The sequence below is a fragment of the Gossypium arboreum genome, chromosome 3 (genome assembly GCF_025698485.1).
Source record: "Gossypium arboreum isolate Shixiya-1 chromosome 3, ASM2569848v2, whole genome shotgun sequence".
Taxonomy (NCBI): Eukaryota; Viridiplantae; Streptophyta; class Magnoliopsida; order Malvales; family Malvaceae; genus Gossypium; species Gossypium arboreum.
The window spans coordinates 44,901,542-44,924,235 of NC_069072.1; the positions used below are offsets into that span (position 1 = coordinate 44,901,542).

Consider the following 22,694-nt stretch of genomic DNA (forward strand, 5'->3'; position numbering starts at 1 on the left):
AATGAGATAGAAAATATTTAATAATATTTTAATTTTATTTAAAGGATAAATACTAATTGTCAAATAAAAATATAGAATACAATATTATTTTAGTTTAATATAAAATAATGTTATTTTTAAAAAAAAGTTAAAAATATTTTAATACATAATATGTAAATTTAAAAAATATATATGTTACAAATAATTTATTATTATAAAGAGGATGTCTATTAGGATAAAAAGTTTGATATATTTTTGGACTTTAATTTATTAGGATAAGAAGTTTGATAAATTTTGAGACTCGAATATTCGTTAGAAATAGAATTTTATTTCATTTCATTTATACTTCCTATGTATGTAAATATAAACATTATATATACTCATATTAATGAATAAAATACATACTTCTCTATATATGTTGCTTTTACTCTTATCTATTTTTATTTTATAATATGTTATCAACACAATACTTAAATCTTTTTCACAATTGCTTTTCATGTTTTTTTAAAGTAAAATCGAAAAGATACAAAACTAACCCTTTAAATGTGAATCTCGTCAAGAAATTTAGAAAGTTTGCATGTAGATTGATAACCTCGGCAGAGAAGAAAACCAAAAATTCCAGAAAAAAAAAGCCCAAAAGGGCTCGAAGCTGCGTCTCAAATGTTTGAGGCTTTTCCTTAACATGGTTAAACAAGTATCTCAAAAAATCTTATGCCAAGAAATGTATAAATATTTTTTGGCATATGGGATTCAAGAAGAAAAATAAGAACTAACAGCATTGTGAGGATTGGAAGTTTCACACTTTGACATTCTCATCTAATTATGATTGATTTGATTAATTTATTTTATTACATTGATTTTTTCTCCTCCTTGTTTTGTGCCGCCCAAGCCTAGTAACACTAGTTATTTATATCACTTTTTCTTTGTTTTACAGCTCTTTTCTCTGTTCATTCACTCCTCTAGCAGCGCCTGTTCTCCTCTTGTTCATTCACTCATCTTTTCTATGGGATTTCACTAGTTGTGTCATCCATTTGCTAAAGCCTTTACTTTTGTTTTTCCATCCACTTTGCTGGTTGTTTTAACCTCCTAAATCAGCCCTATTTTCTGCCTTAAACTCATCTTTAAGCCGTCCCTCTCAGCCCTCTCTACTATCCATTGTTGCCCCCTCTCCTTTGTTCGTAGTGGTACCGGTAAGTTCTCTTTTTCTTTTTCTTTTGTTCTTCTTTGTGTGTCAATTTTTGGTTGTTGTTTTTATAGCCAATAAATCATCATTCCAGCCCTAAAAATTAATCTTTTTGGCTGTTCAAAGATCCCTCCTTGTGCTGCCCAAATCAGCCCTTTATGCCGTCGCTAATGGTGTTGCCGCCTCCTTAGGACACCATCGTTTTTGTGGACTATCGTTTCTTTTCAGTTTCCATCCCTATAGCAGTAAGTTTCTTGAATTTTCCTCTGTTTAGATCTGATCTAAATGTTCTTAATTGATAAATTAGCCAAGATATTCATTAGACCACTCAGATCTGGGTAGCGGGTAGTGCAAAGTGCATATCTATACGAGATCTTGCACTGTTTCATTTTTACTAATAATTGTTAGACATGGTTAGTGGAATAATAATAAAGGTCAAAAAGGGGGGTCATAATAATTCTTCCACCAATACAATTGAAAAAAATAAAGATAACAAGAGTTCTTAGGAATCCTTTTTAAGGAGTGGAAATAATTTATATTATCAATGTAGTATGAAAGGTTATTGGTCGTGTAAACTTTTTAAGGAGTGAAAATAATTTATGTTATCAATATAGTATGAAAGGTCATTGGTCATGTATCTATTATACACTTGAACATTTTGTTTAATCTCAATCAAGATTCTATTATATTAAAAGGGAGATTTTTCAGACACTAATTTAACATGTTGAATCAAATTTGGTATACAAGATTGATAACTCCAATGGATTGGATGATATAACACATCTAGAAATAGAACACTTCTTCGAGGATCATGATTAAAGAAAACGTTATTTTATTAGGAATATAAATAATTAAAATTATGTTGTTGTTTTATTATTTTATATTATGCAATTGAGATATTTCTTGTTAAAATTGATAAGTTTATTGATAAAGATTTCAATGATTAGTGTATGTTAGATTGTCGATTGGAATAAAAATTGTAAAATTGTTATTTATATACTGAAATGGTTTGACAAAATTATCGATTAACATGATTAGTCAAAATACAAAGATACAATTCAAGTAAAATTAATTCGTTTTCCCATCATGAAATTTTTGGACCAATAATCTAAGCATATAAAGCTGTAAAACTAATGGGGATACAAATGGGTTAAAGTATGCCATTTGTCCCTATATTTTTTATAAATTTAGAATTTAATCATTGTACTTGTATTTTTGGAAATTTAATCATTTTACTTTTCAAAGTTCAAAATTCAGGTACAATTATTAACACTGTTAAAATTATTTTTGTTAAATTCAAGTTCATTACAACGCCATTATTTTAGTTATATTGCTACTAAGTGAGTTTTTTTTATTTCAAAATGTCACACCAACAAATATAACAAAAAAAAATAGTGTTAATAATTTGACTTAAATTTTGAAATTTAAAAAGTAAATGGACTAAAGTCCTCAAAATAAAAGTATATAGACTAAATTCCAAATTTAGGAAGAATAAAAGGACGTATGGCATAGTTTAACCATAAACATGATCCAACATGCTTATGTATTTTTTTGAAATATCATGATCTTAGTTTCTTATGATTGTTGTATACATTAATCTAAATATTATTGAAACTCTTGAAGAGATACTAAAGTAGTAAATTATTTAAAGAAATGATTTGAGATAAAAGGCATTGGAAAACAAATTTTTGCTTTAACTTGCAATCACTTTACATATGAATTTTTTTTCTATAACTTCACATATATTAAAAGGGCCATAAAGAGATTTTATATAGATAAAAGTATTTCCATTGAGTACCCCTACAGCTATAAGATTGTTAGATGTAAATAACTATAGTTTTCTTTCTCAAAAGAATGGCATATTAAAAAAAAAACAAACACAATAAGTTTTCTTGAAGTTCTTTCTCATCCATAACTTTCAAAAGAATGGTGATATAAATGTTTAACAAATCAATTCAAGTGATAATTTTTTGGTCAATAATTTGAGTGATAATTTGAAAAGTTAGTATTCAAGATTGAAATATATAAAATCTAAGATCTTATGTGATATTTTAATGAGGCGAAGTAAATATGTGTTGTATTCTTTTTCCCTTAACAGAGGTTTTGCCACATTAGATTTTCTTGATAAGGTTTTTAACGAGGCAACATGTTACGCATATTAAAAATATGTGTACTACTTTTCCTCTACTTAGAATTTTTCCTTGTATGAGTTTCAAGTCTTACTTTGTGGATTCTTAGATGGCAAAGGCAGTTGCTGGGAATTCTACTTTTTGATTTGCTCGCAATTTGTGGATTATTTGGAAGGTGATACTTCACTGTTATCAAAAGTTTTTCTTCCACTTGAGTTGACAAGTCTTTATTGGGTACTTTGGGCATAATGCTCGAAGTTTGATAGTTATGTTTGATTGGTGTGAATTCCAACACGTTCATCGCACTAGAAATTAGGTCACTCATCTTCTGGACAAGGAAACTCTAAATGTTCCATCTGGCCTCTTCTGGGTGGAAGAAGGGCCTGCATTTTTGTTTCCACAACTTCATTGTGACTTGGCTTCATTTTCATAGTTGCTTGGTCTTTTAACTACATTGATTAGACCTGATCATTGGTCAGGCTACGTTCGAGCCCGGCTAATGTAAAATTTTAGGCCCGTTTTTTAGGTTTGGGCTGAACTCGAAAAATAAGTCTAAATTTTTATCCAAGCTAGGTCTAGATAAAAAATGTTAAACCTGAGCTTAGTCTGATCTACCCATATTAAATTTTTTTATATAAAAACAAATTAAAAAAATATAATACATCAAATATAACAAGCAAATACCTCTAAAATATTAGCAAAATTAATAATAGAACAAGAGTTATACAATATTCAAACAATAACAACAAAACAACAATGAAAACATTTTAATCAAATTTAGGTTGGGTTAGGTCGAGCCTAGGCAAAAAAATCTTACTCGAGACCTGACCCATTCTATTTAGAAAACGAGCCTTATTTTTTGTCTAAGCCCATTTTTCGGGCCTATACTTTTATTCCACTTTTTGGGCGGGTCTTTAAGCTTGGGTGGATGTCCCGGCCTATTCTATTTAGAAAACATGCCTTATTTTTTATCAAGCCCATTTTTCGAGCCTATATTTTTGCCCAAACCCTTTTACTTTTTGGGCAAGCCTTCGGGCCTGGGCAGGTGGCCTGACTTATGATCAGGTCTACCATTAATGTAGCTTCGGTTTTTCTGGAGGGTTATCTGTTTATTTTCCTCTAGTATTTTGGTTTTCTACTGTCTTGTTAGTTTAGTCTATCAGTGCTCTATATCGATGCACTCTCTTGATTATTTCTTGGTTAATTTTATAATGTCTTTAATGAAAACATTTCCATTTCAAAAATAAGTAAAAATAGAAAATAAAGAGATAAATAAGTATTATTTATTTTTAATATGATATATATAAAATTTTTAAGTCTCATATATAAGAAGTAGAATTCTAATTCTAATGGATATTAAAGTCCTAAAGTAGACATTCACTTTAAAGTTATTTATAACATTTTCCTTAGATGTCCATAGATAGATATGCATAACATTTTTTTTTCTGGACCTAGCTTGGATAAAAATTTAGACTTATTTTTCGAGTTGAGCACATAAAAAATGGGCCTAAAATTTTATATTAGCCCGGCTCGAGCCTAACCTGACCAATGATCAAGTCTAATCAATGGTAGTTAAAAGACCAAGCAACTATGAAAATGAAACCAAGTCACAAGGAAGCTGTGGAAACAAAAATGCAGGCCCTTCTTCCACCCAGAAGAGGTCAGATGCAACATTTAGAGCTTCCTTGTCCAGAAAAAGGGCGACCTAATTTCTAGTGCGATGAACGTGTCAGAATTCACACCAGTCAAACATAACAACCAAAATTCGAGCATTATGCCCAAAGTACCCAATCGAGACTTGTTAGCTCGGGTGGAAGAAAAAATTTTGATAACAGTGAAAGCATCACCTTCCAAATAATCCCGTGAAGCCCCAAATTGAGAGCAAATCAAAAAGTAGAATTCCCAGCAACTGCCTTTTCCATCTAAGAATCCACAAAGTAAGACTTGAAATTCATAGAAGGACCCATTAAAAGACTATTGGAGTCCCCAATAACAACCCTCACACCATCATTGTTGTTATGTGCAGAGAACCCAACATCAAAATTAACTTTAAACATTGAATTCGAAGGAAATAACTAAGGATAGGCTATAACAGAAAGGACTAAGAAAATGTTTAGCCTCTAAAAATCCACTCCCAAAAGATTATAAAATATTAGATATAGTCTACTAACATTCAACCTAACAAAGATAATTATGTCTTCAAATGAAAAGTGACTTAAGCTTGTTTGGATAGAAAATCATCCCTATATTTTTTTCACCTGTTAGACTTTGGTGTTGTGACACCCATGGCAGGGGGCACTTGATGTCATGACATAACCTTTTTGGTGTCGTGACCTCGATGATAATGGCTATTGGGTTTCTTCACTTCAAAAATTGGCTTAGAGTCACAATCTCAAGGTCTTGTAGTTGTGACTTTGAGGCTTAATATCGCGACACCACACACTTAGTGTCACAACTTCAACAATTGGTTGCTCCAAGTTAGGTTTTCATTGAAGTTCACTTTCTTGATGTGATGGAGGCTCGGATCTAGTCACCATATTGTTGATCATCATCCCAAGCACCATTAGTAGAATTGGGGCACTCATAGTCAAACTTATTATATCCTAGGAGCCCACAAACATAGCAGAAAACATGCAACCATTCATACTTAAGAAGACCCTGTATTGGTTTTCCATTGGTACCAAGAAAGGATATGAGTGGAGTCAAAAGTAAAGGTATTGTAACACCCCACATCCGAGTCCTACACCGAGACGGAATACAAGGCATTACCACACTTAAACACATGCTTTTCAACGTTCTCGAGTCATCTAAACTTGATCAAATTTAAAACTTTAACTAAACTCCTTAACAAAGGCCTACGATGCCTCAAACGTCCATTTGGAACCACTCGGGACCGGCTCAGGTCTTTAATCGACTTTAAAAAAAATAACCCTTGAAACAGGGCACACGCGCGTGTGGAAGGGCAATACGCCCGTGTGTTCATTATAACACGGCCATGCTGATGGCCCGTGTGACACATATGGCCTAAGCCTATAGGGACACGCTCGTGTCCCACGCCCGTGTGAATTAAATTCTAAATTCGAACCTACAGGGGTTTTCACATGGCATGACACACACCCGTGTCTATGGCCTGTGTTTTTCACACGGCCATGTCACGCCCGTGTATAAAAATCTTGAGGGTCACATGGTTAAGGCACACGCCTGTGTGCTAGGCCGTGCCCTTCACACGGCTGAGACACACAGCCGTGTCTCTGTCCGTATTTTTACTACCATGCATACTGACTTGAAATTTTTACGTGCAAGGGACACACGGCCGAACAACACGCCCATGGGCCTAGACAGACGCTCGTGTGTCTACCCGTGTGGATAACATAGGGCTATTTACCAAGCCCTTTGCCACCCTGAAATACAAACTAACAACATTTATCATGCTAAAGATCATCATAATATGATTCCTCAATCCAACAACTACATCTAAGGCCTTTACACATTTCATATTCACTAAAACAACCAACAAAATTACCCATTCATGTAATAACTTCTTATATTCATATAACAACTTTCAACTGTAGCCATTTTCGTGGCCTTATGCAAAATGAATCAAAATGATATAGTAGGCCAACACATTTGGCCAATTAACAATGACACAAAATTCTAAAGTCAGGGTCCTATACATGCCATAATCAAAATATATAGATTTAACTATACCAAGTGCTTCGGTTGATAGTGTGATCGATGCCTCCAAAGTTCGTTGATCCACGAGCTAATTAGACGGCACTATAAAAAAATGGAAAGAAATAGGGTAAGCATAAAGCTTAGTAAGTTGCATGAAAATAAATATAACGATAACTTTACTATTCATCATCACGCTTATAACAATTAAATAGGTATAAGCACAACTTACTCGTCACTATCTAACACAATTCACATAGCAATACTAAGATCACATCTCATGCATTTCATTTAGGTACCTGTATCACTCACAACATGGTTATACTTTTCTCATTTAACTTAAACTATAACTCTCACCGTTGAACCATTTGAAATACTATCGGATAGTTATTAAGCCTTAAACATAGGGTATAGTGCCGATGCCATGTCCCAGACATGGTCTTACACTGGCTCTCACGTTTAGTCAATGCCATGTCCCAGACATGGTTTTACACTGACTCTGACGTATCCGTGCCGATGCCATGTCCTAGACATGGTCTTACACTGACACATCATGTAGCTGATGTATGTCTCAGACATGTCTTACACTGGCTGCATGTCCTAGACATGTTTTACACTAGCTCTCGTCTCAATGCCGATGCCATGTCCTAGATATAGTCTTACATTGGCTCTCATAATGTGGCCGATGCATGTCCCAGACATGTCTTGCACTAGTACACAAATGTCCCGAATGTCATGGCCTAAATATCTGATTTATTTCCTAATGTTCAAACGGGAGTCCTACTATTTCAATATTCATCATACATGATTATTTCCACAAACAAGCAATTCATGCTATCTCAATTCAACAATATATAATAACAATGTAGTTGTATTATTTACATACAACTTACCTCGGATTACAAAATGTAGACGACTAGACTTAGTCCACTTGCTTCGCTTTTCTCTGGTCTAGGCTCGAATTTTGTAATTCTTGATCTAAAATGATAAAAATTCACGTATTTAATCATTTTATTAATCTAGATACTCAACAATTTAAAATTGGCCCCCTAGACTTTTACAAAATGACCATTTTACCCTTAGGTCTGAAAATCGATTTTTATCGAATTTCTTCATATATTAAGCCTAGTAGATTACTTTTTACACTAGAAGCAGTCCAAAATTCTCAATATTTCACACATTTATCACCTATTTTACAACTTATGCAAAATGGTCATTTTTAGGGTTTTCATGAGAAATCTATTCACAAAAGTTGTTTATTTCACCACTATGATTCATTTTCTTCCATAAAATTTCAGAAAACAACATGTCTACTATCATGGCAAAACCCTAGACTTTCAACCATTTTGCAAAATAGTCTCTTCATTTGAAAGCTCATGCTACAAGGGTTCTAAAAATATAAAAATTTTCAAGAAAAACCATCAAGGTCACTTACTTGCAAGAGTAGAGAGTGGCTGAAATTTTTAAAGCTCAAAACCCCCTACAATGGCTGAATTTTCGGTGGAGAAGATGGTAGAAAAAAAGATGATATCTTTTCTCTTTATTTTATTTTTATTCTAGTCAAAATTAGGTCATCAAATTACCTAACCATTTGACCCATTGATTTCCTTGTCCCTATGGCCGGCCATGCCTTTTGGAGGGGGTCTAACTGCCCTTTAAAGACTTCCAATTATGGCTCTCTAGCTATTTGGTATGTCTATCAAGTAAAATAGTAATTTTACCCTTTATGCGAATTAGTCTTTTTTTCCCAATTAAGCATGCAATCACTAAAATTAATTCAACCAAAAATTTTATACTCTCATATAATCATGTCACAACGCATAAAATAAAAAAATTCTCCAACCCCGGTTTAGTGGTCCCAAAACCACTATTTTGACTAGGCCTAAAATCGGGCTGTTACAGGTATAGCTAGGGGGACTGGCAGGGGTGTGGCCTCCCCTGAAATGGAAAATTTTCTATTTAGGCTTTTTAAAATTTTTAAAATTTTAAATTAGTAAAGGTAAAATTACACTTTGCCTTTATAAAGATAAAAATTTAATTTAATCCTTTAAAAATTATAAATATATAAACTATTAAAAGGGTGAAATTGCATTTTTACTATCGTAAAAATTACAATTTAATTTTGATCCCCTAAAAAGTTTTTTTAGCTTCGCCCTTGGTCAAAGGAAATTGAAAGAGCCACACAAAAGCGCATAAACTGCCTCCAACTCAACTTCACTAAATTAGAATCAAACAGACAAAATTGGCCAATGCAAGCACCTATATGCTTAGCAGTACTAGCAATCAACAAGTTCGAAGGTAGAGCATAAACTTGAACCTAGAAATCCGCCTCAACAAATGGATAGTTCGAAGGGCATAGATTATTATCGTACACCTTAAGCAACAAAAGATGTTTTTTAAAAGACTAATGAGCTCTAGCTTTGACACAATCTTTATCTCATAGCTAACCAAATTTAATGAGTGTGATATACTCGTCCACTACTGAAAATCATGTAGAGTAAGATAACTTCCAAATCAAATGAAACATGAAAATGATCGTATCCCAATTTGGAGGATAATGGGCGTCGAAACCACCAAATATAAATTCCTACAACAAAATAACAGTAAATGGTAGTATAGAGTAGTACGGTCGAATCCACAGGGACTGACTATCTAATTTTGCTTTTTCCTATGACCAGAATCGCTGTCACAATCACAGTCATGCCCACGACTTGTGCGTAGAAATGCTGAAAATAAAAATAAAAATGGGGGGTTTAAATTGATTAAGATAAGAAAATAAGAAAATACGAAAAATAAAATAAAATAAAAGAATTCAAAAATGTAAAAACAAATTTAAGAAAATAAAACAAATGGATAAATAACATATTTTTTTAAGCTTAGCCTTAGCCTTGGTGTATTCCAATCTTGAATCGATCCTTAAAATAGATTTTCCCTTCAAAGCAATAAGTTGGTTATAGCGCCAAGAACGTCCTGACCGTCAACTTTTACTTATGTAGTTGGTTATAGCGACCAAGAACGTTCCGACCGCCAACTTTTCCTTATGTAGTCAATCCTGGTATGACCTGCAAACTGACTCTTGCCAAATTTCTAATTGCAATATTCGTGTTCGCAATTTAAGATTTTGACAGCCTTGCGATCTGAAAAACCCAACTCGAATCAATGGCCTCAACCGCGTGGGTCGTTTAAATATGATCTCTATCTCCCTTGACGGAATCCAATTGGCTTTTTTCTCCTAGATACACCAATTTGTTCCCGAGAATTCGAACACAACATGACCGATTCGTCTTCCCAACTGTACACCAAACAACTCCAACCCAACATGCACTTTTTGAATCGAAGCTGAATCAACTTTAAATGATGAATTTGTACTATCCCATATACCAGAAAGATAGAAAATACTGCATTGAAAGGTTTTTTTGAGCGGGTTTGTATCTCACGATTGTTTTATTAGAGAAATTTTTGGGCTAAAGCTAAAAAGGGTTTAGTTAATCATGGAAAAAATCATGCTTTGAAAATAGATTTGTGGAATTGTGGGTTATGGAAGGGGGAAGGGCCTTGGAAGGCAATTAAACCAAAAGGTTGAAAGTAAAAGAAAAAAATTGAAATAGCAGAATGTAACAGTGATGCAGGTAAGGAAAAAAAATAAAGAATTTTATTAAATGTAACAAAGTGTGTTCAATTGGTTGTAGCCATTAGGTATTTATACACACTTTTAGTGTTAAAATTTAGCTAGATTTTTCTAAATATTATCACTAAATAATTCTTAATATCATCATTAAATATTATCACTACATAATTCTAAATTTAAAAATCAAATTTAACATAGAATTTAAACTAATTATAAAGTTGTAACAATATAAAAAATCTTTCAATCTTTATCTAACCACTTTTTTAAAAAAAATCTTCAACCCTTCAATCTTATCCAGTCGTTTGTGAATGTTCAATATTTCAATCAAGCCCTCCTCTTTGCTTTTTGTTCCAATTTAGCCCCCTTTTGTAAGAGTTTGAATTTAGCACACCAACTTCATTCCTGATAAGAAAAGTCCAAATTTAATAGCATTTCATTTGATAATTAGCCAAAAATAAATATATAAAAAATACGAATTTATCTTGCTATCAAATTCCCCCTACTTAGCTGATACTTGTCCTCAAGCATGATATACACTAAAAATAATTTGTCAATCCCTTTTAAAATCAAAATCCCCTTTTTTAGTCAAGCATACATAAAACAATTAGGTGAATAAAAAATAAACAATTGCTAAACTCAATCAATAAGCATTTTATAAAATCTCAAACAATATGTCAAACTCAACTATTTCACTAAATTTAGGCTCAATCAAACATGCGAAACGGTCATACCCAATATATACTTTTATTTATATCTATATACATTTTTTATTTTTTTGTTTTATTTATTTTTAAACGTAGTCAAGTCTTTTGATGCGAAGTGAGATGACAACCAAGCACCTCACCTCGGTTACTTAACCCGACACTTTCTCTTTATTTATTTTTAACTAATTCGAGACATAATCGAACCTTTTAACGCGAAATGAAATGACAACCAAAGCACCTCATCCTTGTTACTCAATTTTATATGTCCCTAATCGATTTATTTCAAGGCAGCTTAGTTAGCGGAGTGTTACAAGCTTCTGCTCGTCACCAAATCTTTTGACGCAAAATGAGATGACAACCCAAACACCTCATCCCGGTTACTTAACTTGGTCACATTTTTGAATCTTCACTCTTAACCAAGCTATTAGCAAACTTATTTATTTATTTTTAAGTGAGTACTTTTATTAGGCAAATTCAACAAAACCAACAATTTTCATTAAATATTGACTAAGGCATCACATTTTCAATTCTACAAAATATTCATTGATCAAGCTAGCAATAGTTATTCATTATTCACCCACTTATTTAAATAAACTAAACATAAGAATTAAAAGTTTATTTCTGAAACGAATTAAGAAATAATTCTTAGCAAAACACATGCAAAAAGAAAGTATGACATGATGCAAAATTCCTCCTACTTAGCCTACATTGCCCCCAATGTGCAAAAAGAATAATATGAGTGGAGAAAATGTACTCCCCGTTTATATTTAATAGGCTGGAGGGTGGTGGAAGTGATCGCTTTGTAGTATGTTGAGGATGCTTGAGAAGTTGGCTTCTACTATTTCGAGGCGAACTTTAATGCAATAAAGTTGTTTATCTACAGTAGAAGGTGGTTGCTCCTGGAAAATAGCATGATCAAATGGATTAAAATAATATTTATTTAATTCTCAAACTAAACTAGAATTCAAAAATAAATAAAATAAATAAAAATAAATATGGGTTGCCTCCCATAAAGCACTTTTTTTAATGTCGTTAGCTTGACGACTTAGAAAATTTACTCATTCGGCTCCTCAAAAAATAATTCCTCCACCACGTGTACTTGAAAGTTCTCGTAAAAGGGTTTTAACCTTTGATCATTAACCTTTGATCATTAACTTTAAAACATTTCCCGAATTCCTTGCTTTTAATTTCAACTACACCATGAGGAAATATTTTAGTAATAACAAAAGGACCAAGCCATTTGGTTCGAAGTTTACCTGAAAAAATTCTCAGTGTAGGATCGTAAAGTAACACTTTCTGGTCAACTGAAAATTGTTTGTGAGATATTTTCTGGTCATAAAATGTCTTGGTTTTTTCATTATAAATTTGGGCGTTTTCATATGCGTCTCGCTGGATCTCTTTGAGTTCTTGAATGTTTAATTTTTGATAATTACCTGCGGCGTCCAACTCCATGTTGCATCTTTTTACTGCCCAAAATGCCTTATATTCTAACTCCACTAGAAGGTGACACGGTTTACCGAATATGAATAGGTAAGGGGACATTTTTATGGGTCCCTTGTAAGTAGTACGATATGCCCACAATGCATCGTTTAATTGTAAGCTCCAGTCTTTCCTATTTGGTTTCATGGTCTTTTCCAGAATCGGCTTTTTTTCATAGTTTTGAACTTCCGCTAGACCGTTTGTTTGTAGGTGATAAGCCGTGGCCACACGATGTGTCACCTATACTTTTTTAGTAAAGTATCAATTACCTTGTTGCAGAAATGAGTTCCTCAATCGCTTATTAATGCTCTCGGTGTGCCAAACTTGGAAAAAATAAAGTTTGTTTGAAAATCCACTACAGTTTTAGCATCAGTATGTTGGGTAGCTTTAGCTTCTACCCATTTAGATGCATATTCTACAGCGAGAATAATGTAAACATTATTAAATGATGAAATAAATGGTCCCATAAAATCGATGCCCCACATATAAAAATTTCACATAAATGTATAGGTGTTAGGGGCATTTCACTCTATCAGCTTAAATTCCCCACTTTTTGACCACTCTTACAAGTTTTGCAAAATAAATAAGCGTCATGAAATATGTGTGGCCAAAATAATCCACACTCAAGTACCTTATTTGCGGTGCATTTAGGATCGAAATGCCCTCCACAAGCATAAGAATGACAAAAAGAAAAGATAGATTGTACCTCGGTTTCTGCGACACATCGTCGAATTACCTGATTGGAGTAGTGTTTCCATAGGTATGGATTATCCTAAATATAATATCATGAGTCTCTTTTGAACTTGTCCTTTTTAGAAAATGATAGGTTGGAAGAAACAATACCTGTAGCGAGGTAATCTGCAAACCATGGGTAAACTGTTTGAGCTGACAGAAGACTTTCATCCAGGAAGTCATCTTTAAGAGGTATGTCATCTTTTGAAAAGGGAATTCAACTAAAATGATCAGCTACTAAGTTCTCACTTCCTTTCTTGTCATTAATCTCGAGATCAAATTCTTGTAATAGAAGAATCCATCGAATCAACCTGAGTTTTGCCTTTTTTTTTTCGATCAAACATTTCAACGCTGCATGGTTAGAAAAAACAATAAATTTAGTGCCTAATAAATATGATCTAAATTTTTCCAAAGCAAAAGCAATAGCTAATAGTTCTTTTTCAGTAGTTGAGTAATTGCTCTGGCCAACATCTAGTGTTTTGAGGCATAGGATATGACGTGAGGTTCCTTACATCCTACACTTTGGTCACTTGCATCCTACATAAGCTCGAAAGGGTAGTCCCAATTTGGCGGCTATACTATAGGAGCTAAAGCAAGCTTTTGTTTGAGAATATCGAACACATCTTTGCATGATTGATCAAATTTGAAATCTTTATCTCTTTGCCTTAGATTGTAGAGCGGTTGCAAAATATTAGAAAAGTCCCTAATAAAGGACCTGTAAAAACTTGCATGACCAAGAAAAGAATGAATTTCCCTCACAATTGTGGGGTATGGAAGTGAGTTGATAACAACATTAGTTTTGGCCTTATCGATCATAATCCCTTCAGCGCAAACAATATGCCCTAAAGTAAATCCCTTATCTACCATAAAATGGCATTTTTCATAATTAAAAATTAGAGTAAATTCTAGACATCTCTCTAAAATTTTAACGAGGTTTGACAGACATTAATTGAAAGAATTTCTACAAACTGTAAAATCATCCATAAATACCTTAATTATTTTCTCGACATAGCCAGAAAATATACTTACCATATACCTCTGGTATGTGGCAGGTGCATTGCAAAGTCCAAACAACATTCGTCTGTAGGCAAACATGCTAAAGGGGCATGTAAACGTTGTTTTCTCTTGGTCCTTCAGTGCCACTAGAATTTGGGAAAAACCTGTATAACCATCAAGACTAGTAGTGAGTTTTTCCCGCTTCTAACATTTGATCAATAAAAAAAAGTGAAAAGTAGTCTTTCCGAGTTAAAAGGGTTCAACTTTCTGTAATCTATACATACTCTCCACTCATTTTGGACTCGAGTGGGAACTAAATCTCCTGTTCCATTTTTTATTACAGTCATACCAGTTTTCTTGGGTACTACATGAATTGGGCTGACCCAATTACTATAAAAAATTAGATAGATTTTCCCAACGTCCAATAGCTTTTGTATTTCCTTTTTTAACAACCTCCATCATTAGTAGATTAAGGCGTCTTTGAGCTTCTCTCGTTGGGCTTGTGTTTTCTTCTATTGGTATTCTGTGCATACAAGTCAAGGGACTTAACCCTTTTATATCGGTAATCGTCCATCTGATAGCCCCTTTATAGTATCTTAAGACTTGAATTAAATTCCCCTCTTCCAATCCTGAAAGTTTACTTAAAACTATTACCAGTAAATTGTTTCCATTACCTAGATAGACATACTTCAAGTGTTCTGGCAATGGTGTAAGCTCTATTTTTGGGGCCTGCAAAATAGAATACAACAGTTTAGCTTTAGAAGGAGAAAGTTCAAAGTACTTACTTTGGCTTCTAGGGAATTGAGGAGTCTCTAATAGAACAAGGTTTCTTGAATCGGTTCTCTGAACGTCATTATCTTCTCCAATTTATCCATCGTATTGATATCTAAACTTTTGGAAAGTATAATTTGTAATCTATCCCCTTCATGATACACATAATGAAATTTCGTTAGTGGCTCAATAATATTAACACTGGAAATATTTGACGTTGTGCTGGGTTGGCCCATCGCCTCATAAACATTAAATTTTACTACCTCACCATCGAATTCCAGAGTGAGGGTTCCACTACAAACATCAATATTTGTACATACAGTACTTAGGAATGATCTCCCAAGTAGAATATCAGAAGCATTTTTTGAGTGGTCGTCCTCCATATCGGTGATGTAAAAGTCTGCAGGAAAAATTAGTTCATTTACCTTTACGAGAACATCTTCCAGTATCCCTTCTAGATTTACACAATACCTGTCTGCCAGTTGAATAATAACCCCTGTTTCTTTCAAAGGACCCGTGTTTAGCAATTTTAAAATAGATAAATGTATTACATTAATAGATGCTCCTAAATCACACATGGCTTTCTTTATGCCAATATTACCTAATTTGCAAGATATAGAAAATGGTCCTTACAATTAGGCGGGATTTTTCTTTGTAGCACCACAGAAACGTTTTCTTCTACATTTACCCATTCGTTTCCTTAGAGTTTTTTTTTCCGGTACACAGTTCTTTCAAAAAATTTGCATAGCATGGAACCTATTTAATTACATCAAGTAAAGGAATATTAATTTTTACCTTTTGGAATGTCCTAAGGATTTCTTTTTGCTTTCGCTCATTTTTAAATTGGGCAAGCTTTCTAAGGTATGTTGGAGTTACAACAAATGGTTTATGAGGTGCTGGTTTAGTGGGAGTTGCTAGTTCGGCTTTCTGTTCAACTTCATGGTCAGACTCGTGCTAGGCACTAGTTTTGACTCATTTCTATTCTTTACAATCACAACACTTGCATTTGGACATGGATTTGGCTCAGTTTGAGATCGTAATTTTCCTAAGTTCTCTAAACGGCTAATCGTAAGAGCTAACTTACTTGTTTACTGATCCATTTCTTAGAGATGCGCTTCAGTCTTTTGTTGGAACTTTCTAGTGCTAACGGCTAACCTTTCTACTATGGTTTTGAGAGATGATGTAATGCCCCAAAATTTCTATTTTGGCTTTCATGAAAATGTGACACAAGTATGTATCTGCTTCAGTGGTTAAGTATTCTGGGTGTGTGTGAGAGGTCCCAAGTTCAAGCCTTTATAATTTTTAATGATTGAAGCCTTAGCTTTGCTTAAAGGGTTTAAGTAGAGCTGTTTGTAAAATAATGTCAGAATGGGCCTGCTGGTCTAATGGTTAAGTTGAGTGTTGGTATGAGGGAGGTTTTGTTTTTGAGTCTGTATTTGGGCATTATTTTTGCTGCTAATGTCGTGTGGGTGTTTGAGATGGACTGGAATACTGAAATAGTTGAAATGAATGTGGTTTAATAGGAGAAAAATAGGGGATTTGAGAATTACCCGGTTATTTTTCTTCTCTTATGCAAAAAAGTCTTTTCTGTTTCCTTCTCCATTTTTTTCCTTTGCTGCCAAATTTTACCCTCATTCTTGCTGAGTCCACCTATTTCCTTCATTTCCCTTTTTAACTTTGTTTTCAATTTGTCATATTGCGCAACATAGGGTCACACTCGCTCGGTAAGTGATAATGTGCTTTAAAATTTTAGTTTTTAAGTTATTAATGTGTTTTAAAATTTTAACTGTGTTAACAGTCAAAAATCGATTGTGAGGGGCTGTGCTGGTACCGAGTTATAGAGGGAAGCGTCCGTTGCTTGTAAGTTAAGGGTTTTTTTCGCTTGGAAGAAGACTTTTCTATTTTGGGGTTAAGTTTAATTCGAGCGTTTAAGTGACTAATTGAGTGAAATGTTAGTCAATAATAGGTTCTAGAGTGTTCGTGGTGGCTTTAGCTTCGAATCGAAACAAGGTGTGTACCTAAAAATACAGAAAACGAGGATTTGACGAAAGCTAAAAACTGCTGTTGACGTCACATGGTCGTATGGTAGGTCGCCACATGGCCGTATGGTAGGCCGTATGGTACGCCGTGTGCCATAACACGGGGTGTGATCGACGAGGTCAGGCCGTACGCACCAGACACGGCCGTGTGATGGTCAGGTAGACTGTGTGCGACACACGAGCTAGACCAATTTGGGCCGTGTGGGCCACATGGGTGTGTGAGATTCTGGACAAGGCCATGTGATCTACATAGCCAAGGTTAATTCAGGCTGTGTGGGCCACACGGGGGTGTGAGCCACACGGGCAGATAACATGGGCATGTGAGCCCATTTTTACTGGTTTGTTGCCAAGGTTGCATGGGTCACCTAAGACGACTGTGAACCTACGGTAGGGTCGGTAAGCTTACCTAGACCTGTAATTGAATGAAATGACTGTATGACTGATTTATTGGTATACATGTTATCGAGTATGATGATGTTTCACTGAACTGATATTGTATGTATTGTTACCATATAATAGCATGTCATAACTATATATTGCATTGCATTGGGTTGGGGGTTGACATTGTTAGGAGGAAGTGTACTTGAAGGCTTCGAGCTTAATTTACTGATAGTACAGCTACAAACTACTGTCTAGTGCCACATTCGGTACTACTTAGAGTGTAGGGATGGGTGGGTTGATTATATCCTCATATGGAGTGTAGGGTTGGACGAAGATGGTGTGTAGAGGCTAGATGAGTAGGATTTCTGTGACTGCATATCTGTTACTGCTACTGATACTGTGATGGGCTAAAGCCCTACTGCATGACTGTTCTTGTGCTGAGATGGGCTAAGGCCCAAACTGGATTGATATCGACATCGAAAGGGCTTAAGCCTGCATCGTGATTATCTCGTTATCGTCGTTTCTTTTGTATGGGGATTACACACTGAGTTTAAGTAAACTCACCCCTTTTGTTTAATCTGTACAGGTAATCCCTAAATATAGGTGGGTCGGTGTAGCGAAGGACTCAGTGGTGGCCGCACGACTTCTTTTACATTGTTTATTGCCTAGTCATGATTTTACTTTTATTTGGGAATATTTTTCTGTAATTATGGCCTTTACGAAATTTGGTTTAAATTTGGATTTATACAGTTTTATGATTTAAATATGCTAGTGTTAGGTAAAACTCTGGTTTTCAAATGAAATTGATGTTTTATCAAAATACCACGAACACACAAACTGTTTAAAAACTTCCTCATTGAAAAATGTTTTGGAAATTGAATACCGATTTGCAAATGGTTAATGTTTAAAAACGAACGACATGATTTGAAATTAACATAAGATAAAAAAGGGGTTAAATAGAAAAGGGAATTTAGCAACGACATTTTTCGAAAAGCAGTATCACGAGACATTGTCAGATTCGGCCATAACGTCTAAGTCGAATTTGGAGTGTTACATTTAGTGGTATCAGAGCCAGGTTGTAAAACTTGGCTATGGACGTGGGTTTTTAAGAAGTAATTTTTTAAGAATTGATTTCTAAATATTTTTACTGAAAGTGGGGTACACCGAGTCTCCGGCGCCGATCCGGTAAATTTTTTGAAACTGTGAATTATTCTAAATTTGTTTTTGATAGTATATCCTGAAACTGCTATAGGTAGTATATACTAAGACTACTATAGATAGATTGTACTGAAAACACCCAAAATAGGGTATACCGAGACTGTAGTAAAACTGATAGACATTTGATTGACACTGCGATGTATGAAACAAATTTTACACTTCTGATATTGTTTTAATAAAATATCTGTTAGTAAACATTGGAACTGTAAGCTGATGCATAAAACTGTTAATATAGATAAAACACAATTAGACAATGAGCATTAGAGGTACTCACAGATGGAGTATAAGAGGCCAAGGTAGAGGCCGTAGAGGTGCTTGAGCTGGGTCTTCGTCATCTGGCAATTTGCCTAATTTGGATACTAGTGAGACACTGGCTTTATTGGATCTCATGATCGAGCGACTGGGGACGACGCACTATCCCAGGCCATTTTGAGGATTTTAGAGAGGGTCGCTAGGCCCAATACTAAAGCTGAAGGCCGCAGGTCGGTTACAGAATGGCTCTGGTCTAACGGAGCTGAGCTTTTTAAGGGTATTGCTAGAGTTTCCCTTAATGTGGCTGAATACTGGATAAAGGCCACATAGAGGATTATGGACGATTTAGACTGCACTCCTGAGTAGAAATTAAAAGGTGTTGTATCGTTACTATGTGATGAGGCATATCAGTGGTGGCTCACTGTTAAGGAGGCACTCAGCCCAATCGACTAATCTGGAAGTTCTTTAAGACCGCTTTCCAGAGGAAATATGTGGGGGCTAGTGATGTGGATGCTTATAGGAGAGAGTTCTTGAGTTTGATCCAGGGTGATAGATTAGTGGCCAAGCATGAGGCCGAATTTCTGTAACTGAGCTGCTATGCGCGAGGTGTGGTGGCGACTGAGTATGAGTAATGTGTTCGCTTCGAGGATGGCCTTAGGGATAATCTGAGGGTTCTGATAGCTCCGTAGAGGGAACGGGACTTTGCTACACTAGTCGATAAGGCGAAGATCGTCGAGGAAGTGAACCGTACTAAGTGCCAGAACCAAGAGAGAGGTAGGAGCAAGAGGAATTCGGAGCCTTCGAGTTTCGTTCAGAGGCCTAAGAAAAAGGCCAGAGTTGATGGGCCGATCAGTGTTGGGGCTCCTATTGCTACTACTGGACAGCTGTCGTGTATTGATTATGGTAGATGGCATTAGGGTGAGTGTTGGAAAAGAAATGGGGCTTGTTTAAGGTGTGGTTCATTAGAGCACCGTATTAAAGAGTGTTCGCGGAGGTTCAATCATATGTAGGCTTTGATTATTAGTACTGTACCACCACTGAGAGGCCGTGGTCAGGCCCGAGGTAGTAATGGGTTGGGCCATAGTCAGAGAGCACCGGGCAGAGGTGCTGGTCATACTGAGGCGAAACAACAGGCTCTAGTTTATACTGCATATTGCCGAGAGGATGGAGATACTCTGGACGTCATCACGGGTATGTTCTTTATTTATAATGTACCTTATATTGCACTGATATATATAGGATCCACTCACTCCTATATAGCTTGTACTATGTCTGAAAACTTGAGTATCTTGGTTGAGAGCACTACAAGTGAGGTGACTGTACTGAGTTCGCTGGGACAATCAGTAAGGGTGAATAAGTTGTTTAGAGATGTTCCTCTAGAGGTTCAAGTGGCTATCTTTCTAGCTGATCTGATGGAACTGCCTTTTGGAGAGTTTAATCTGATACTGGGAATAGATTGGTTGGTTAAACATCGAGTGAGCTTGAATTGTGTCACAAAAAGGGTTGTATTGAGAACTGAGGAGGGTAGCAAGGTAGTTGTAATTGGGGAACATCTGAACTACTTATTAAATGTGATTTCGGCATTGAGGGCGAAAAAGTTGGTTTGTAAGGGATGTGAGGCGTATCTGGCCTACATCAGTGTTTTAGATTCTTGAGATTCTTCCGTTAAGGATATCAAGACGGTTAAGGACTTTCCTGATGTATTTCCTGAAGAGCTACTAGGGTTACTTTCGAATTGTGAAGTAGAGTTCGAGATTGAGCTCCTTCCTGGTACAACTTCAGTGTCCATCGCTCCCTATAGAATGATACCGAAAGAGCTTGTGAAGTTTAAGGCTCAGATTCAAAAGTTACTAGATCGTGGGTTCATCTGCCCTAGTATGTCTCCATGGGGAGCACCAGTTCTGTTCGTGAAAAAGAAGGATGGATCCATGCGTATGTGTATTGACTATTGACAATTGAACAAGTTGACAATCAAGAATAAGTATCCCTTACCGAGGATAGATGATCTATTTGACCAGTTCTGAGCAGCTTCAATTTTCTCCAAAATTGATCCTCGATCAAGATATCATTAGTTGAGGGTTAAAGAGACTGATATACACAAGACAATATTTAGGACCCGATGTGGTCATTACGAGTTCCTAGTGATACAATTTGGACTAACGAATGCACCAGTAGCTTTCATGGATTTGATGAACTGAGTGTTCCAACCTTATTTGGATAGGTTCGTGTGGTATTTATTGACAACATACTGGTGTATTCGAAGACTGAAGATTAGCACGATGAACATCTCAGAGTGGTTCTACAGATTCTACGAGAGAAACAACTATACGGCAAGTTCTGTAAATGTGAGTTCCAGTTACGGAAAGTAGCATTTCTAGGATATGTGGTTTCTATTGAGGGGATTAGAGTCAATCCTCAAAAGATTGAGGCTGTTTTGGATTGGAAGCAGCCTAAGATTGTATCTAAGATCCGCAATTTTCTGGGACTGATAGGGTATTATCGACGTTTTGTAGAAGGGTTTTCATTGATTGCGGCACCTTTGACTAAGCTGTTACGCAAGGGTATGCCGTTTAACTAGACTGATACACAGTAAGAGAGCTTTGAGAAGCTGAAAACTATACTAAATGAGGCCCTTGTTTTAATACAGCTAGAGTCTGAAAAAGAGTTTACTGTCTACAGCGATGCATCACATGTCGGTTTGGGATGTGTGTTGATGCAAGAGGGTAAGGTGGTAGCGTATATGTCTCGACAGCTTAAGACTCATGAAGCGAGTTATTCAACGTATGACCTAGAGTTGGCCGCTGTAGTATTCGCACTAAAAATCTGGATGCATTATCTGTATAGTAAGAAGTGTATCATCTACACGGATCACAAGAGCCTCAAGTATCTCCTCACTCAGAAGGAGCTAAATCTTAGGCAGCAAACATGGATTGAGCTGCCTAAGGATTACGACTGTACGATTGAATACCACCTTGGTAAGTCCAATGGGGTGGCTGACGCACTGAGTCGTAAGGTTGTGACTGATTTGAGGGCGATGTTTGCTCGCCTAAGTTCTTTGATGATGGAAGTCTGCTAGCTGAGCTTCAGGCTAAGCCTACGTGGATTGAGCAAATTAAGGGTAAGCAGTTGAAAGATGAATCGTTAGGTCTTCGTTTTTGACAAGTTGAGAGTGAGCTTACTGAAGACTTTAGACTAAATAGCGAAGGGGTACTCTATTTCCGTGAGAGAGTCTGTGTGTCGGAAGACCTTGAATTGAGGTAGTTGATACTGAGAGAGGCGCATAGTAGCCCTTATGCTATGCATCTTGGCAAAAATAAGATGTACCGAGACCTTTGTGAGTTATACTGGTGGCCAGGACTTAAACGTGAGGTTACCGATTTTGTGGGAAAATGTCTGACTTACCAGCAGGTTAAGGCTGAGCATCAGTTACCTTCGGGTTTGATGCATCCAATTAGGATTCCACTTTAGAAATGAGAGCGGGTGACTATGGACTTCGTTAGTGGGTTACCCCTCACACCCACTAAGAAGGAT

At 35.6% G+C, this 22,694-nt stretch overlaps 1 protein-coding gene and 1 long non-coding RNA gene across 2 annotated transcripts; both read left to right on the forward strand.

The window, feature by feature from the left end:
* Nucleotides 1–580: 580 nt before the first annotated feature.
* On the forward strand, nucleotides 581–18,513 carry LOC108480185 (uncharacterized). Its single transcript, XR_001870570.2, has 3 exons — nucleotides 581–1,169; nucleotides 1,289–1,407; nucleotides 18,280–18,513. It is a non-coding gene; the product is annotated as an uncharacterized LOC108480185 (long non-coding RNA).
* Nucleotides 18,514–19,760: 1,247 nt separating this feature from the next.
* On the forward strand, nucleotides 19,761–21,741 carry LOC108481438 (uncharacterized). Its single transcript, XM_017784572.1, has 6 exons — nucleotides 19,761–19,769; nucleotides 19,853–20,073; nucleotides 20,188–20,354; nucleotides 20,403–20,695; nucleotides 20,834–21,061; nucleotides 21,469–21,741. The coding sequence occupies exons 1-6, from the start codon at nucleotides 19,761–19,763 to the stop codon at nucleotides 21,739–21,741; spliced, it is 1,191 nt and encodes a 396-aa protein (XP_017640061.1).
* Nucleotides 21,742–22,694: the final 953 nt, after the last annotated feature.

Bases quoted from the DNA above. Each gene is read 5' to 3' on its own strand.
- LOC108481438 (XM_017784572.1), top strand. The intron at 20,355-20,402 runs GTATGTTCTTTA...TGATATATATAG, and splicing joins TACTCTGGACGTCATCACGG to GATCCACTCACTCCTATATA. The intron at 21,062-21,468 runs GTTCTGTTCGTG...GTGGTTCTACAG, and splicing joins TGTCTCCATGGGGAGCACCA to ATTCTACGAGAGAAACAACT.